General features: G+C 40.1%; 3 protein-coding genes across 4 annotated transcripts in view; 2 read left to right on the forward strand and 1 right to left on the reverse strand.

The window, feature by feature from the left end:
• Nucleotides 1–1,738: 1,738 nt before the first annotated feature.
• LOC311057706 (uncharacterized protein) lies at nt 1,739–5,158 on the reverse strand. Of its 2 annotated transcripts, none has more exons than XM_084074740.1 (2): nt 4,965–5,158; nt 1,739–3,346 (listed from the first exon to the last, which is right to left on the reverse strand). In XM_084074740.1, the coding sequence occupies exons 1-2, from the start codon at nt 5,032–5,034 to the stop codon at nt 2,106–2,108; spliced, it is 1,311 nt and encodes a 436-aa protein (XP_083930866.1). In that variant the 5' UTR covers nt 5,035–5,158; the 3' UTR covers nt 1,739–2,105. The 2 variants fall into 2 exon arrangements, with proteins under 2 accessions (XP_083930866.1, XP_083930867.1); XM_084074741.1 differs by lacking the exon at nt 4,965–5,158 and adding an exon at nt 3,719–3,799.
• A 2,355-nt stretch (nt 5,159–7,513) lies between these two features.
• LOC311057518 (uncharacterized protein) overlaps nt 7,514–19,816 on the forward strand; it is a 135,899-nt gene continuing 123,596 nt past the window's right edge. Inside the window, exons 1-4 of the mRNA XM_084074479.1 lie at nt 7,514–7,715; nt 8,892–8,990; nt 10,346–10,468; nt 11,283–11,384. Of these exons, the coding sequence (XP_083930605.1) occupies nt 7,646–7,715; nt 8,892–8,990; nt 10,346–10,468; nt 11,283–11,384 (394 nt within the window). The 5' untranslated portion in view covers nt 7,514–7,645. The remainder of the gene's footprint in view (nt 7,716–8,891; nt 8,991–10,345; nt 10,469–11,282; nt 11,385–19,816) is intronic.
• The window catches only part of LOC311057520 (uncharacterized protein), an 84,322-nt gene continuing 76,450 nt past the window's right edge, over nt 11,945–19,816 (forward strand). The window contains exons 1-3 of the mRNA XM_084074484.1: nt 11,945–12,029; nt 12,314–12,415; nt 16,141–16,419. Of these exons, the coding sequence (XP_083930610.1) occupies nt 12,346–12,415; nt 16,141–16,419 (349 nt within the window). The 5' untranslated portion in view covers nt 11,945–12,029; nt 12,314–12,345. The remainder of the gene's footprint in view (nt 12,030–12,313; nt 12,416–16,140; nt 16,420–19,816) is intronic.

Raw genomic sequence — 19,816 nt, forward strand, 5'->3', positions numbered from 1 at the left:
GAGGGATATAAAACGCAGGGCAGCGCCCGTGGTTCGATCCCCCGCATGGTGACAGGAGATGGTTCAATAATTTTTGAAGTAACCACTGAGCTAAGCCTGCGCATCTGATTACCTTGAGACTACGTCCTATAGACAGGTTTCCTGTTAGTAAACATGAGAGGATATGACCGCGCAGAGGAGGGGAAAGCCTATAGAGGGGGCCATTACCCGCAGCAGCTCTGGTCAAATGCCCATTCATAAAAGAAATGATCTTCACCGGCTTTAATGAAAGTAGATTAAATTATGCAGTTTGTAATACCTTGTTTACTCAATAAAAATGATTTGTCGGAAGTTGAATCTGTTTGTATATAATAGCAGCATTATGCCTATTATGCCTATAATAGCAGAATTATGGCTATCTAACTCCCGAACATAACAACAGAGTGAACGGCGCAACAATTCGTTTCCCCCGAGCATGCGCAGATTGCGCATTCTGCTCTGTGATGACGTCGCGCGGAAATCCGTCTATAGCCTGGAGGGACGGATCTGTCCCTCCAGCCTGTGTTCAAAATGGTACTTAAGTAAAAGTACAAGAGTATTGGCTTCAAAATATATTTAAAGTACCAAAAGTAAAAGTGCTAAAATGTTTGAAAATAGTAGATCTACAAGCTCACAACGTGTCACGATGCGACGCGTTGTGAGCTTGTAGATCTGCTATTTTCAAATAGTCTATGAATAAAACAGGGCTAAAGTTGTTAATGTGTGTTTTATAATATAGTAATTTATAACTACAAAGTAACAAGTAACTAAAGTGTTCAAAAAATTATACTGGAATAAAAGTACAATACTGGCCTCTGATATGTAGTGGAGTAGAAGTAAAAGTATTGAAAATTGGAAATTGGAAATACTCCATTGAAGTAAAAGTACCTAAAAATTGTACTTAAGTACTGTACTTGTTACTTTCCACCACTGGTTTTAATGAACCATTAAATTAGGTTATTGAGTTGATGCAAAAGAAAAATACATTTCCATTGTGGTCCATTGGTCTTGGACAAACAACAACACATAAAAGACAGATAATATCGATTGATGTAATTATTTAAAAAGCTTTAATGACTGATACAAACTAAAAACGTAAATAGAGGGATATAAAACGCATGGCAGCGCCCGTGGTTCGATCCCCCGCATGGTGACAGGAGATGGTTCAATAATTTTTGAAGTAACCACTGAGCTAAGCCTGCGCATCTGATTACCTGGAGGCTACAGTACGTCCTATAGCCTGGAGGGACGAGTCTGTCCCTCCAGGCTGTGCTTATGGCATCAAAAGTAATAATCATCAAACTATACTATAAAAACTGGTCAAATCTTGAACAAATTGTCAAATAATATAAGAAAGAGGCAAAAAGGGTGAAAATAGCCGATCTTGCAAAGGCATTGTGAGCTTGTAGATCTGCTATTTTCACTTCATTTTGTTTTTTTCTAAATCGAATGCCTCAACTCCTACAATTCCAAGTGCAGGGTGGGGGATCCCTAGTTCAAATATAATTATTTTGGGGGTCACGGGCTGAGAACAACACATGAAAAACAGGTAATGTTGATACATGGACTTATTTAAAACATTGTAATGACTTATACAAACTAAAAACTTAAATAGAGGGATATAAAACGCAGGGCAGCGCCCGTGGTTCGATCCCCCGCATGGTGACAGGAGATGGTTCAATAATTTTTTAAGTAACCACTGAGCTAAGCCTGCGCATCTGATTACCTGGAGACTACGTCCTATAACCTGGAGGGACGTGTGTGGAGGTCTCTGTTGACATGAGCAGTACAAATATTCATAATAAACAAACAAACAAAACAAGCTGTTAAATTTCATCCTCCCAGCAAGCTAATTTATAGTCGTACCTTTCCCCCTTGTTGTGATTAAGCTGGTGTCTTTTAAAGAAACCTGAGTGATTGAAACTCTTGTCACACTGTTTACAGTGGCGAAGATGTTTCTTCAGATTACATGAATCATTATAACTTTTGTCACAATATTTACAGCGGAAAGGTTTATCTCCAGTGTGGAGACGCTGGTGTCTCTTCTGTGTACCTGAGTCTTTGAAACTCTTGGGACAATGTTCACACTAGAAAGCTTTTTCTCCAGCGTGGATGAGCTGGTGTCTCTTGAGATCAAGTGACCACCTGTAACTCTTGTCGCAAAGTTTACACTGGTACGGTTTCTCTCCAGTATGGACACGCTGGTGTTTGTTCATGTTAAAGGATCTACTGAAACTCTTGCCACAAGTTTTACACTGGAAGGGTTTTTCTCCAGTGTGGACGAGCTGGTGTCTCTTGAGATCAGATGACGACCTGGAGCTCTTGTCACAAAGTTTACACTGGTAACGGTTTACTCCAGTATGGAAATGCTGGTGCTTCTTCAGAGCTTTTGAGTCTCTGTAACTCTTGTCACAAAGTTTACACTGGTACGGTTTCTCTCCAGTATGGACACACTGGTGTTTGTTCATGTTAAAGGATCTACTGAAACTCTTGCCACAAGTTTTACACTGGAAGGGTTTTTCTCCAGTGTGGACAAGCTGGTGTCTCTTGAGATCAGATGACGACCTGGAGCTCTTGTCACAAAGTTTACACTGGTAAGGGTTTACTCCAGTATGGAAATGCTGGTGCTTCTTCAGAGCTTTTGAGTCCCTGTAACTCTTGTCACAAAGTTTACACTGGAAAGGTTTTTCTCCAGTGTGGTGACGCTGGTGTCTCGTGAGATCAGCTGATGCCCTGTAACTCTTGTCACAAAGTTTACACTGGTACGGTTTCTCTCCAGTATGGACACGCTGGTGTCTACTCATGTTACTGGATCTACTGAAACTCTTGCCACAAGTTTTACACTGGAAAGGTTTTTCTCCAGTGTGGACAGGCTGGTGTTTTTTCAGAGAAGTTGACGTAATGAAACTCTTCTTGCACTGTTTACAGTGGAAAGGTTTATCTCTAGTGTCGATACGCTGGTGTGTCTTCAAAGGACCTGACTCACTGAGACTCTTGTCACACCGTTCATCATCACTGTCTTCAGTGGTCTCCTCCCAATCATCACTGTCTTCAGTGACTTCAGTGTCAGATTCAAGTTCAACTTCAACTTCAGAGCAGTGGGAAGAGACGTCTTCTTCTTCATCATCATCATCATCATCTTCTTCTTCACTTTTCACTGCTAGTAATGTCCACATTGACCCATCAGGCTGCTCTGGTCTTTGAAGTAGCACTTCCTGTTCTTCTTTAAGCTCTTCCTGTTCCTCTTTAATGTGTGGAGGCTTTGGTTCCTCCTGGAGCAGACTGGATCTCCTCTGCTGTTCAGGAGAAATAACCATGTGCAGGTTGTCTAGGAAAAACAAAAACAAAAAGGAGAAAAATATCATGATAGTGAATACTGGATTTCTAAATTGTAAAACTATTCTTCCTTTGTCCATGTTCCATCAAACAGTTACTAACTGATACGTAGCTTGCGAGTTCAGGCAGTATATACTCGAGAGGTTACACTGCTCATTACATGGGTGAATATAGACGAATCCACAGACGCACTGCCTGTAGGCGGCCATTGCTGCGGTGTCGCGTCCGCGGAGCGTTGACACCGCAGCAATGGCTGCGCGCAGGGCAGCGCTCCGTGGAATCGTGTATAGTGTTATACAAGACCCACACGTCATACACTGACGTGGCAATCAGCTGATCAATTTGGCGGGTTATTTAAGCTCACCTAAATCTGCGTTCCTTCCGCTGTATCTGTCCCTGGTTTGTTGCTATGTGGCTGTTTGCTGTTTGGGGGTCCTTGACGTGAAAAGGATTGAGCACCACTGATATAGAAACATAGGTTTTTCAGAATACTGTTGAGATTTAGGAGACATGTAGAATCGGCTTCAGGTCTCAATGGGTTAACCTCATCACAAAGTGGAACAATGTAGCCTACTGTAGATAGACGCTACCCCACTCACCTGCATGTAGGCTACAGCTAAAGGCAGTCTAGAAATGAGTCTGTGAATCTGTCTGTATTTTCATATCTGATTAAAAAAAATCTGTTCTTTCCAGATTATCAAAGACTGTAATCTGTCAAATGCTGTGTCATGCCCTAAAATCTGAGAATAGTTTGACATATACTTGCAATGTCTTAACCACTATCACCCTCTATGTCAGGGGTGGGCAACTTTGATGATGGAGAGTGCCACTATATTTCCACACTCACTCCAGAGGGCCACATTTCATATACTGTCGGGCTATTCTGTCACACAAAAGTAGCAAAATAGCAGATCTACAAGCTCAAAACGAGTCGCAGTGCGACCGGTTTTGAGCTTGTAGATCTTCTATTTTTGAATTGAAATTCATTTTTTATGCTCTTTTTTAATTGGAATCCTGAACTATATAATTTTAATTTAATTTCAAATGCATTTAGTTATACTAATGTTAACTTTATGAACTTAAATACAAATACATTGGACATAAATAAAGACAATAGAATTTTAATACTAGTCATTAAGCTACTAATATAGACTGAAGTAATTAAAGCGGGTCATGTTTGGAATTGTAACAGCTGAAATCAATAATATATCAGTACTCCGATATTAACCTGCGGGCCGCATTAAGTGAGGGTGGGGGCCGCATGTGGCCCCCGGGCCGCCAGTTGCCCATGTATGCTCTATGTATAGTACACAAATCTTCTATACTTACTGAACTAATACTTAGTGGACTGGGGTTTGCTCTGTACTGTGTGTCTGCTCTTTTTCCCCCTCTACACCAAATCTCTTTACCTAAAATAGATGATCTACAAGTACAAACTAAAGATCTTGTAGATCAGTTAATTTCAGCAAATGTTCCCCCCATAATAGGGATGCTAGGGTTCAGTGGTTAAATCTCAAAGTTGAGGAAAAAAACTATCGAAGATCTGCGTAATTATTGTAACAGCTCTACAACAGAACATATGAAAGAAAGAGAGAGCACATGAAACTTACTGAGGTGTGGATGGTCTTCAGGTTCCTCCTGTTTAATAGAAATGTCCCTGGATGAGTCTGGAGCGTTCATCTTCACCTGCAGTCTGGACTCCACACACTGGTCTGAAATGAAGCAATTGAATAAGGATGTAATAACTGGAGATGGTCTCAAGAATAACAATAATATTTGCAGAAGGTAATGGCAAAATGGTCTAAGCCAGGGGTCTTCAACAGGGGGTCTGGGACCCCTAGGGGTCCTCAGAGTTACTACAGGGGGTCCGCTTGAACCCTAGCATCACTTTTTTGAGGAGAACTTTAGCCAAAAATAGCAGATCTACAAGCTCACTTGTGAGCTTGTAGATCTGCTATTTTTGGTAAAGAGGTGTTTGGTGTAGAGGGGAAAAAAGAGCAGACCAAGTAAACAAAAAAGGTTTAATCTGCAGCACAATTTTATACAATATAGAGGGGGTCCCTGCTTCATCTCTCTCTCTCATCTAGTAGGTCCTTGGCCTGAAAACGTTGAAGACCCCTGGTCTAAGCCCAACCTTTCAACATATGAACGTTTGGTGCAAATATAATGGTATACTATATACAGTATACAGTATACAGTATACAGTACTATAGCAGAAATCACATTTAACGTAAGCTTACACAAGGGAAGATGTATCAGAAGATGGATTCCAGCGATGCACATAACGGTCCAAAGTGAATAAGGTGAAAGCAGCTCATCTATTATTAATGTTTCTGCAGCCATGATATCCTTACATGATGCCCAGGGTCAGCCCACATATCAGGAACATGTTGACATGTTTTTATGCTTGTTTTCTTTGTTCTTCTATCTATCTCTATTCTTCTTCCGTTTCCTTAAAACTACACTATGGGCTCATACTGTACTTTATTTTCTTTTTTACGTTATGTGTTCTGTCTATCTGTCCTCTCCTCCATTATGTTCTGTCTATCTGTCCTCTCCTCCATATCTGGGTTAGGGTTAGCTCGCGGACACGCGCGCACGCGCACACGCACACGCACACACACACACACACACACACACACACACACACACACACACACACACAATATTGATTTGTTCATTTTAAGTATGAAACGCATCATGAACGAGTTGATCTTTACCTGCTGTGTTTCAGTGGTTGAGCTGCTAACAAACGTCCTCCTGCTGCTTAACGACGACACTGTTTAGAAACGACACGTTTTACTTTTCTTCGTATTTTACTTTCATATAAATCTATGGTATTTTAAAGTGTCAACAACAGTCAGTCAACACACCATGTTGTTTTCACTACTGCATTGTGGGTATGTTCTTCTTCTGACGAACACTTTGTCTAGACGCCAGTTGGCGTGTTGCTGCCCCCTACTGTTGGTCTAGGATACTGTCCATTGTTTATATACAGTAACAGTACTATGTGACCTTCCAGACCTGTAGACAAGAGAACATCCACCTAGGAGTAAAACAGTTAATCAAAATAATACATTTAATTTAAAAATCAATAATGTAATCCCTATTTATCCCTATCTCTATTTTAGTTATGTCATCATTGTACTCATTGGGGGCGGCCGTAGCTCAAGAGTAGTGTGTGTTGCAACACGGATGGGAAAAAGGGGCGGACACGTGTCCCTCTCTCTCTCGTCCGGGTTAAAACATCCACTAGAGTTATATTATACCTCTATGCATCCACCCCGCGTGAACGTGATACAGAGAAAGTTTGTGTTATATTATAAGTCAGCACTTAGCAGTGAACAAACCTTTGTGTAACTTGTGTCTGAGATTGTCTTTGTACGACAGTCTGTGTAAAGTTATGAAAACAGTTGGAATTTCCACATTTCGTTCAAAGACTCTTTGTTTTGTGGTTTAACGCTAATGCTAAGCTAGCTTCAAACCAGTTAAACCAGTTATACGTGTTGAGGGTCTGTCTGTCGTTTTCAACCTGAAGACACAAAGAGGACATTTAACCCAGATAGAGCTTTGAGCAACCAGGGCTTCACTCTGTGTTCTTCTGACAACGTGGGATGAGATTGAGAAGACAGTGAGTGAAATACCACGTTAACCTGTTACCTGCTGCTAAACCTGACCCTGTGACGGTTGGAGAACTGAGGGACGTCCAGGAACCAAAGAACCAAGTCCAAGGAACCACACTTTGTTTTGACTCACCCAGGAGCGAAGTGGCCGTTGAGGTTTTGGGCCATAACGTACACAAGAACTGTAGTGTGTGTGTGTGTGTGTGTGTGTGTGTGTGTGTGTGTGTGTGTGTGTGTGTGTGTGTGTGTGTGTGTGTGTGTGTGTGTGTGTGTGTGTGGTACACAATACGAATATTGTGTAACTTGGAGTGAGGAGTTTACCTGAAAAAGGAAAACATGAACATTTAGGATTAAGAGGGAACTTTTTCTATCAGAGAGAGATTTACATTATATTCATAATATATCCACATCATGTTCAATAATGCTAAACAATACTTTTATGCTGGGCAAAGTGAAGTGAAAAGGGTTATTATTCTTAATCGAAGTGCTCTGTGATAAAAGTGACATGCCCAGTTGACAAGTGATTTACAAAATAAGTTACTCATTCTCTATTCTCTGTTATTTGTTGAAGTTGATTATAAGAGGACTTTTTGTTCTTAATTAATCCTAATCTCTGGGATTTTAATTGTTTTGTTCCAGACTCTGTGGAGTCCAGACAGCAGGTGCAGATGAACTCTCCAGACCCAGCCAGACCTGTTTCAATTAAACAGGATGAACCTGAAGACCAGCCAGGCCTCAGTAAGTCTCTCTCTTTTCCAGCATCATAGTGTTCATATAGTGTTTAATTGCCATATACAACAGTTGCTAGCTGCACTATTTGCAGGGAAGTTATTGTGCTTCAACAGTGTGGAACCAGACAAAATAAAATGTGATATAAGGTAATAGTAGTCAAAAATTGGTCATATTGTCTTGTGGTGCACATGTAATATTTGCGAGAATAGAATACACAAAGGTCAGTCACTTCTTTTGGTGTAACACCCAAGACTCGGCATGTCTTGGGCAAATCTGATTTAGACTGGCCTATTCTAACAATCATTTGACACACATACAATAAAATACTACACAATACAAATACAATTAAATAAAACAATATGTACCTTGTGAGAGTACACATAAGTCTCTGGTCAGTCACTTATTTTGGTGTAAAACCCAAGCCTCAGCACGTCTACAACAGAATTAACAACGTGACCAAAAGTAGTTTGTTGTAAACAATATACCGTTCGGTATGACAAAATGACTAATTGAAAACATGTACAAAGCATCACTACTTCATGAAGGTACATTTGTCATGTTAAGGACAACCAGTATTCATCACGGGTATCACAGTAAACATACAGACTCTTGTTGAAAATATAGTGCACTGAGGAACACATCTTGCCTTGGGCAATCTCATTTAGACTGGCACCGCTCTAACATGGACGCCCGTGTTTACCGATGAGGTGCCGCCCACACTAACCAATAAGAAATGCCCTTACTTAGGGAGCAAGTGGAACCACCAAACTATGTTACATACACACACCACCATAACAAATCTTGAACAGTATTTCTTGTTGTTCCTCATCTGACTTCTGGAAACTAAAATGTTTCCAAACAAATGCATTGCTTTTACTCTGCTTGTTGACGAACGGCTCTCTTGCATCATCTTGGCTACATCTGAACTAAAAATGTCAGTCTAACTGAGATTGAGGTTGGGATTTTTGGGAGGAGGATCGCTCATCCATACTTGTTAACATAAATTGTAGCTTGGGGATTGGTAATTTTAAATGAAGTGAGATTTCTACCCTAACATCAATCTCATTATCTTTGCATTCAAGGTTCATATGTTAGATAGTTGGGCTTAGGCGTCTGCACATATTTGTTATTCTCCACTAGGTCTCCAGTTATTTAAGTCCTTATTCACTTGCTTCATTTCAGACCAGTGTGTGGAGTCCAGACTGCAGGTGAAGATGAGCTCTCCAGACTCAGCCAGGGACATTTCTATTAAACAGGAGGAACCTGAAGACAACCCACACAGTACGTTAAACAAGTCCCCGGGACTGTTTGTGCCTTTGTTTTAGCGTAAATGTTTTACTGTAACTCTGTGCTATTTACAATGTTTGACTAATGAAGTAATCAATCAATCAAGCAAGCAACATCCATAGCCATCATTAAATATGTAATACTACAGAGTGGCCGTAGACCAAAGCATCTACAACAGGGTTTGTCTGTCACACAGCTCACAGCTCAAGCCGCCAAGTGCATGATGTATGTTATGAAACAGAAGCACACCCAGACATGAAATACCTGGTTAAAGTTTGGTAGTAGTTGAAAACTATGAAAACAGATTTTTTTTTTATGCCGTCTCTGTAGGAGGTGAGAGGTCTAGAAATGGGTCTGTGAGTCTGATCTGTGTGAGATAACACAGATATTTGACAGGCTTTTCATAAGCTTCTTGATTTGAGGTTTAACCACACAACCCTGCTCAACATTAGTATTAGTTCACTAAGTATGGTTTTCACACTCTCAGTGTCCCTGGCTGATGGAGAGGTTTGTTATGTGGGCAATGATTTGAGCAATAGAGGGGGCTGCGTCTCTGAGAAATTTGGAGGGGATATTGTGGTGGCCTGTGGCCTTGTTTTGTTGTAGGGCGCTCAGTTTTTTAAACACAGCATCAGTTGTCACCATGGTGAGTTTAAAGTCATCTTCGCATACAGCTAGATTTTTGTAGAATGCTTGGATGTGCTTTACTCCCATAAAGCCAAGAATGAGAGGGCAGTATGTTAACCAGTGTGTAGTTGCTATGGTTGTAAAGAAGCTGTTTAAGCGATTAGCCACATCCAGCTTATCTGTAATGAGCGTGCCATCCGAATTGATGTTGATGTTTGCGGATCTGGTTTTCAGTTTCTTATTCTTACTGCAGCCTAACTGATTAAATATCTTCCAGAGCTCCTGCGTTTTGTTTATGTTTTCGTAATTTATGTCATCGTAGTAGTTTCTTTCTGCAGTTTAATAATGCCAACTACCTTATTACAAAGGATGATGTTCAGTTTTTTGTAGCTCATCAGTACGGTTTATGAGGTATTCAGTGTTGATCTGATCACTCTCAGCGTGGCTTTTACGAAACTCAGAAATACTTTTGTCTCCGACCTTCAAGTCTTGTAGTGTGAGAGCCTGTCACACAATCTTTTAAAAGCCTTTTCAAAGTCTTGTAGTGTAAAAAAGAAAATAAATATAAAAAAACATAAGTTTTAAACCACATTTAAAACTGAGTTTCGGAGGCATTTTATGTCTTTATTATAGTGGATTAAAGCTTTTATACCATATCTCAGATCAAATGTGAGGTTGATGAATGATAACTAAATGTTTTATTCTATTGGTGATTTCCACAGAGCACCACAGGCGGAGATCTACGCTATCAAGAGAGATGGCCTCCAAGAGATCATTAACATGGTCAGAGGAACATGGACTGTTTGATGCAATGCTGCAACCTGTAGTCAAGTTGTACAGGATAGGTATGTACTGTTTTATTGACAACCTGTAGGAAAGTTGTTACAGGATAGGTATGTACTGTTTTATTAACAACCTGTAGTAAAGTTGTACAGGATAGGTATGTACCATTTTTTTTAACCCATTAAGACCTGAGGCGATTCTTAAAAACGTTTTCTAAATCCCAACAGTTTTTTGAAAAAAATGTCACGATTTAAAAAAAATAGCAGATCTACAAGCTCATAGCGCGTCACTCGGTGCCGCGCTATGAGCTTGTATATCTGCTATTTTTGAATAGCCAAAGAGATCTAAAGTGGCACAGATGCGTTCCAGGTCTAAATGGTGAACAGGTAGTTAAACTTACAGTAACTGATTAAGATATAACCTGTCTCTTTTCCTCTGTTATTATTTTAGAACAAAGAAAGTGAAGTTACAGTTAAATAATGAAGAGTTGTATTGATTGATTGATTGATTGATTACTTTATTAACAATATTGTTAACATGTAGTACAGTTAGAAGTTATGCTAAAAGGATAACACAAAACGCTCCGGGGGGCTTGTTTCCATTGTGGTCCATTGTACTCAACTCATCAGTAAGAAATAACAAGACATACATTACATTACATTACGTAACGGTAAACGGTAAAAGCTCCAGAAGCAGAACATTATATATATTTACAGAAAAAGTAGGGGAGGGGGCAAGTTGGTAGGGGTAGGAATCTGTAGTGTTACCATTATTATTCAATGTCTCTCAAAGCGTCGGTTGCTTTAATAACTTTAATAACTGGAGACTACTGTGTCCAGTCATTATTAATATCCTTTTTCAATTACTTCATTTCAGACCAGTGTGTGGAGTCCAGACTGCAGGTGAAGATGAACTCTCCAGACTCAGCCAGGGACATTTCTATTAAACAGGAGGAACTTGAAGACCACCCACACCTCAGTAAGTTTAATGTGCTCTCTCTTTATTTAATTTGTTCTGTTACACACACACACACACACACACACACACACACACACACACACACACACACACACACACACACACACACACACATATATATATATATATATATATATATATATATATATATATATATATATATATATATATATATATAAGATAACAATTTCCTCTTCTCTTTGTCGTTGCCAGGAGAGCGGTAGACTGACACTTTAGTCGTTATTTTAGTCTCAGATCTGTTAAAACAGCGAGGGACACAGCACTGCGCATATTGGCAAAATACATAGAGGATTGCATTGGATTTGTACAAAACACAAGACAAAACAAGAGCATCATTGTGAAATTGAATCTGGCACAATATTATTATTATTATTAAGTCCTTATTCAATTGCTTCATTTCAGACCAGTGTGTGGAGTCCAGACTGCAGCTGAAGATGAACTCTCCAGACTCAGCCAGGGACATTTCTATTAAACAGGAGGAACCTGAAGACATTTCTATTAAACAGGAGGAACCTGAAGACATTTCTATTAAACAGGAGGAACCTGAAGACATTTCTATTAAACAGGAGGAACCTGAAGACATTTCTATTAAACAGGAGGAACCTGAAGACCACCCACACCTCGGTACGTTCCATGTGCTCTCTCTTTCGTTCGTATGTTCTGTTCTGTTGCAGAGCTGTCACATTCCAGTGTTTGAACTGCACTCATTGCCATCGTTGGAATCACTCTTTTGATACATTTCCCATGTGTAAGCTTAAGTTAAGCGTGATTTATTTTACAATACTGTATATAAACTGTATAAACCATTATGCTCGTACCCAACATTCATATGTTGTTTGACTTTAATAACTGGAGACTACTGTGTCCAGACAAGTCATTGATGTCCTTTTTCAATGACTTCATTTCAGACCAGTGTGTGGAGTCCAAACTGCAGGTGAAGATGAACTCTCCAGACTCAGCCAGGGACATTTCTATTAAACAGGAGGAACTTGAAGACCATCCACACCTCAGTAAGTTTCATGTGCTCTTTCTTTCGTTTCCTCCTTTTATTTCTGTTCTGTTGAATGTCTTATTTTCACTATATGGTAATCATAGCACAAAACATCTTAACAATGATAATATCCCAATATGTATAGCTATCATAAGAATACCTCAATACATCCAAAAGCACATCCTCTTATGTGTGAATCAATGTAATGTTATTGTGAACCAGCAATGTTCGGAATTCGCCAATCAGGATGGAATATGAAAAATCAGACGGATCCGTCTTGATCACTTGACTACAGAGATAATGTGTACCGATTTGCGTAATTTTTTTGTTAAAAAAAGGAGTAATATAAAATAATGGGTTTTACGTAAGTCGGACTCCTGCTGGCACTATAAAAAGCAGATGTAAAAAATGCAGGGCAATGTTTTTCCTTGGCCTCTAGGGAGTGTTCATACACAGTTTACACAGATTGGTGCAGTTATAGGTAAAAACAGGAATTGGCCTGTTATAGCGCCACCATGAGGCCGATTTGAACATTTACAGGTGGCATTTCTTCCTCGGCCTAGTTGGGAATGCAGGTGCAACATTTCACAGAAATCGCATGCTGTGTTCATGATTTGAAGCATTTAGTTCAAAACGGAGCACACACTTTGGAAGCCAATTTTAGCCAATCAGGATGGAATCTGAAAAATCTGAAAGACCAGTTTTGTTTAATGTCTCGGACATGCCTTTCGGCCTGGCGGAGACAAAAAGAAAAGAGGAAAAAAAGAGCATATCCTACTATAATTCCAGTAACCTCTGTCTGTAGTGGTGAGTACGTGAGTGAAGATACCCGGTTCTCCTCAGTGGCTGGACCAATTGCTCTGATTTTGCACACAGCCATTGACCATTACCATCTGAACGCAACTGTGAAGCCCGTTTTTCAATTTCATCAAATCTCAGCTTCTTATTAGCGTTTTTGTGTCAAACACTGTCGCCATGGTTACGGGGCTGCCCAGCTATGGGACGAACTGCCTCCCGGGTTGCCAGATCATGTGCGCATATCCCCCCACGGATGCGCTGCGCCGACCGGGTATGGTCTAGTAACTTTAGAACTTTGACAGGCTTTTTCTCGGCTTTTTGATTTAAGGTTCAACCACTTGAAATCTAGCATCCCCTTTCTTGGTGGAACAATAGAGGGTTAGCTCACATAGCTAAACATAGGTAGAGGTCATTGCTTCTTGCCTTGCCCAGGTGTACTCCAGTTATCTGTATGATCCAAATGGACCTTAAACCTTAAAGCTTTTATTATAATACAATACTAGACCATACCCGTAGGGGAATATGAGCACCCAACGTGTGCAGTTTGGCTTATGCGCTGAGAACAGACAGTATCAGGGATTGAAAGTGAGTTTGTACTGTGTAGTGGAGTGGTTCTCAAACGTTTTTATGTCAAGGACCCCCAAATTGACACTTGTTAGCCCACGGACCCCCATTTCAAAAGATATGCCAGGGACCCCCATAAGAGCGTTTTTTTTTTTACGGCTCTAGCAGTGAATCTCAACCATTTTAATTTCAAGGACCCCCAGTTTGACATGCATTAGGGCTATGGACCCCCATTTAATGGCATTTCTATGTCTTGGACCCCAAGTTATATAGTAAAGTCCACGGTACATGCTCCCGTCGCGAACACACACACACACACACACACACACACACACACACACACACACACACACACACACACACACACACACACACACACACACACACACCACGGTACATGCTCCCGTCGTCCCGTCGCACACACACACACACACACACACACACACACACACACACACACACACACAGAGATCGTCCAGCGCGTTTGTTTAGATCCAAGTGATTATCAATGATAGCGGCTACACCAGGCGCGCGGATACGCGAGTCCCCCATACGCAGACTTTTAAAATAGTACTGGATCTAAAAGTGTGCGTGTGCGTATGTGCATGGTGTGTGCGAGAAAAGTCTGCTCTGCTGTGTTTCCACAGAATGCAGTCAGAGAATGGGGGCGGGGTCTATGGTGTGGAAGCAGGCTAAGTTGCCATGTAGGCATATTGTAAGCGCTGTAGTGGCAATATTGGTGTTGTGTTTTGGCGTTGGTTGTGAAAGTGCAGGTGGGTGTGGGGACGCGTTGTGAGCTTGTAGATCGGCTGTTTTCCAATAGGCAAGGTATATGTGTGAAGGCGCTGCGTTTGGCCTTCTTTTCATAGACCTCGTTGCTTGTAGGGTTCGTTTGGTTTGGCCTCGTTTTCATAGACCTTGCTGCTTGTTTCTCTCGCGAAACCTGGCAACGACGCATGCGCAGTTTGATCAAGAGTCCCCCGTACCAAGACACCGCCGCCACCACCACCGTGAGGTTACTAGAATTATAGGAGGATAAATTATAATATATAACAACTATGCTACTTATACTACACTATAATGAATTATAACTGATTATAATACAATATAAATTATTATAATGTATTAAGACTATTATAATTATAATATAATATATTATAACTGTGATTATAATACTCTATAAAGTATTACAACTATGATACTTATAATACACTATAATAGATCATAACAGTGATTATAATAAAATATAATCTATTATCATGTATTACAGTTATATCCTAGCCAAATAAAACGTCAGTGAGTTTATCAGTCATTATGAATTGTTTGACCCCGTTTGGCCTAGCTCAGACCTACTCTGGAGTGGCGCCAAAATAGGCATCCATTCTTGTAGTGGAAACGGCGGCACAAGTAGGCGGAGTGGTGTGGTGCCATGCCAGTGGAAATCCGGCTTAAATTATTCTAATCAGATGTGAAAAATATCTTTGGCCTACTAGCATTGTGCAGACATTTGGCGCCCATCGGTACAGCGGTTTGTCAAGTTCGCCCCGAACACACAGACAGATTCTCACAGACTCACAGAACCATTTCTAGATGTTAAACTATGACCGAATTTCATGGGTGGAGAAGTTTCTGTTTCATGATGTCATGCCGGTAAAGGCAAGAGCTGTGATTGGTCTACTTTTGAGGGGAAATACATACAGTACATATTGAACCCTGTTCTATACGGCTTGACCTACAGCCTAATTTACCCAAATCAGAGCTGATGTGTGACATTTTATCGTTTAATTGTTTCATAATTTGATGATTCAAATTTACCGTAACAACATTCACTTGTTTGGTAAAGTAACTAAATATTTAAATTCAAATTACATGTCATGTAATGTCTGGTCATCAAAAGACTTTCTGTACAATTATAGGGCTGGCTTGTAACTTCATAGACTGGTTAACCAACAGATTTAAAAAAAAATGTTTATGTGAAAATGAAATTTGTAATTGAGAAAAAAAAAAAATGAAATTTGAAAATGAAATTGTGTGTACCGTATGTATAGTGGGGGATTGTATTTGGGGTGGGGTGGGTCGAAGGGTTGTACATTGTGAATTGTGAATGTCGCAATTTGAAAAGAAATATTTTTATATTGTGTTGAGTCTGGCGTAGAGGATTGCATCCTGTGCCAGAACATTTTCAATAAATTTCAATAAATGTCAAATTATGTATTTTGCTAAAACATGATTTTTCTTTCAGAAACACCTGTAGTAACCTGTAGTTAGTAAATATTTGATCAATCAAAGTAGTTGTCAGCTCACTTTGTACAGGGAACATGGACGATAGATGTAGATTTTAGGAATCCAGTATTCACGATCATGTTATTTTTCTGCTCCTAGACATCCTGCACATGGTTGTGTGTAAAGAGGAGTTTTCTCCTGAACAGGAGAGGAGCCCCAGTCTGCTCCAGGAGGAACCAGAACCTCCACACATTAAAGAGGAACAGGAGCAGCTACTTCAAAGACCAGAGGAGCCTGATGGATCAATGTTGACATTACTAGCAGTGAAAAGGGAAGTTGATGATGAAGACATCTCTTCACACTGCTCTGAAGTTGTCAAGTTTGAATCTGACACTGAAGTCACTGAAGACAGTGATGATTGGGAGGAGACCAGTGGAGGTCAGTCAGTGTTAAACACAGGAACAGGAACTACGTGTGTGGGGAATACTGGGAGTTGGTACGACGACTAAATTGGGGAATAAAAGAAAATAAATATATCAGAAATATTAACAAGGAAGCCGTAGTGCTCCTAAACAATTGACTTGTTTGATGATGGAAGCTTTCAAGTTGTATTTGTACTCACCATTTTCAACCTGCCTATCCCCTTCTCTCCCCTTCTCCCCCCCTCTCTTTCTTTCTTTCTTTCTTTCTTTCTTAGACTTCCTGAACTACAGACATCGACCAGATGGAGAAAAACCTTTCCACTGTACACAGTTTGACAAGAGTTATAGTCGTTCATCTCACCTGAAGACACACCAGCGTCTCCACACACAAGAAAAATCTTTCCACTGTAGACATTGTGACAAGAGTTTCAGTGAGTCAGGTTCCCTCAAGAAACACCAGCTCATCCACACTGGAGAAAAAACATTCCAGTGTAAACACTGTGACAAAAAATTCAATCAATCAAGTCATTTGAAGACACACCAGCGTATCCATACTGGAGAAAAACCTTTCCAGTGTAAACTGTGTAACAAGAGTTTCACTCAATCAAATCATCTGAAGGCACACCTGCGTGTCCACACTGGAGAAACACCTTTCCACTGTAAACATTGTAACAGGAGTTTCACTGTGTCAGGTTCCCTCAAGAAACACCAGCTCATCCACACTGGAGAAAAAACATTCCAGTGTAAACACTGTGACAAGCGTTTCATTCAGTCATCTGACCTGAAAAAACACCAGCGCATCCACACTGGAGATAAACCTTTCCACTGTAAACATTGTGACAAGAGTTTCACAGATTCATCGCTCCTTAAAAGACACCAGCGTATCCACACTGGAGAAAAACCTTTCTACTGTAAACATTGTGACAAGATATTCAGCCAGTCAAGTCATCTTGAGACACACCAGCGTATCCACTCTGGAGAAAAACCTTTTAACTGTAAACATTGTGACAAGACATTCAGTCGGCCAAGTACTCTTACGAGACACCAGCGCATCCACACTGGAGAAAAACCTTTTAACTGTAAACATTGTGACAAGCGTTTCATTCAGTCATCTGAACTGAAAAAACACCAGCGTATCCACACTGGAGAAAAACCTTTCCACTGTCAACATTGTGACAAGAGTTTCCGTGAGTCACGCCAACTGAAGACACACCAGCGTGTCCACGCTGGAGAAAACTCTTGTCACAGTGTTAACAGTTAGAGAAGAGTTTCAGTCAGTTAAGTGCTCTGAAAAGATATCAGTGCATTCACACCAAGGGGGAGAAAAAAAACTTTCCACTATAAATCAGCTCACTGGGAGGATCAAATTAAACAGCTGTATGTTGTCAGGGAGTTGGATAGACAAGTAAAAATATGGAGATTTATAAAGCTCCTGTTAATAGAAGTTTCGATTAGGACTTATCGTGTGGAGTCATTCTCCATCTCTTGTTTGTTTTATTTTAAAACACTACAATCAGTTTAGTGTTAACAGTAACTTTTTTTCTTTCTTTTTTATTTATAATATAAATGACCATGTAAACCATATTGTTTGTAAATTGTGATTTGAATCAGAATCAGCTTTTTGGTCACATAACAGGTTTACACTACAGAAATAAAAAAAAGTGGGTGAAAATAGTTTTTGTGCAAGTTCTATAGTTTTTATTTCCATAGAAAAAATTGAAGGGAAGAAGAAGAAGAAGGGGGGGGCAAGGGGGGAGAGAGATCAATCAAAGACACTAACAAATTATCTACATATTTACACATGGGGTATGATATAAAGGTGCGTGAGCATAGCAGCAGATTTATACTGTACATGATATCCTATGGAGTGGACATTAGTTAAGGTCTGTCAAGCATGTCAATCAATCAAACCATTTCAATTATTTTAATTGTATACTGGTTAACTGAGGGATGTATTTTTTTTAATGATTTATGACTAATAATTACACCTAGTGTAATGACTATGATCACTATTAAGTCGCATTACAGTACATGATTAAGATTGTTATGTAAGGGCAAATTAAAGCCTGTGCAAAGCCCTATAGCACACACACACATGTGCAAAATGTTTTATTACCACGCTATAAGCCTAATGGATTATTATCAGGAAAGTTAAATAAAAGCTATGATCTCTTAACGTTACTACATTTGGGATGTGTGGAACAATTTAGTCTACAGGCACAATTGAGAATCAACTTTAGTGTCACATCACATGATTACAGATGTAAAAGAGTGGGTGAGATAATTTTTGTACAAGCTCTCAACATCTACAGTTACAGGAAGAGTTAAAATAGAAAGAATATAGAAGAAAGGAACACTTAAGTAAAAACAAAAAGACTAAACAGGAAAGAAAAACTGTATGCACCTCTAGAAGTATACTGTTGACCAGTGACTCCATGAAACAACACTGTCTGATGATGTGTCCAAGTTTGTGCATCAGCAGATGTTTTGTTAACTGACATATTTTGGGAGTACCAGTGACCAGTGGGTGATGACCACGGAGAGTGTGGTGACATCTGGAGCTACATACTGCGGTAAAACCTGCAACATTCAAGAGGGTTTAAAAACCCATCAAGGCAGAATGAGATGTTTGAAAGCGGCAACGACGAGACAACGCACAGAAGTCACTTCTGGTCAGACGCAGGAGGAGCCAGGCCCGGAGGCAAACCACAGTGCCCAGAGCCTCATAGTGTCGCCAACACCCGCTGCCAACAGCTCACCTGCCAGTGCCACCCTAAGCCCCCAAGGGACAGTGCGGGCAGTAGCATGCCACTTGGACACAGGCCATGTCTGATCAGCCTCGGTCGGACTCGGGACTTCTGGAGGAGGGTACCTGTTGCAAGACCCGAAACACCCAGTGACTCAGGCAACGACACTGATGATGTGTCTAAGTATGTGCATCAGTAGATGCTTTGTGAACCTATATAACATTTGTTAATATACCAACAGAGCCATATCTGCAGACAGGACTGATGAAATAAGATTGTGGGTGTGTTTTTATACCTTCTTGTGGCCCTAGATCTTGGCTAACAATATTATGAAATTTCATGATTAGTACACCATTTTAGGTCAGCCTGACCCAGTGCAAGTCATCCATGACAATCAATCTTACTGAACCGTTTCTTGTTTCCCAGAACATTCTGGTCCAATAACCAAACTCATAACTATTTTGAACATACATTGCTTTGAAATAACTTGTGGTAATCTTACTGTGTCACAGTCCGAATAGACCATACAGTCTGAATTTATCATAGACATATTGATGTAGTTGCATAGTTTGAAAATTGTATGGGTAACAACATGTTTAATACATACAAGGTATACGTTGCATCCTGTAACATGGTATGTGTTAGTTTATGTTGTATCCTGCATTT

The sequence above is a fragment of the Gymnoscopelus microlampas genome, assembly GCF_963454915.1.
Source record: "Gymnoscopelus microlampas genome assembly, chromosome: 12".
In the NCBI taxonomy this organism is placed as follows: domain Eukaryota; kingdom Metazoa; phylum Chordata; class Actinopteri; order Myctophiformes; family Myctophidae; genus Gymnoscopelus; species Gymnoscopelus microlampas.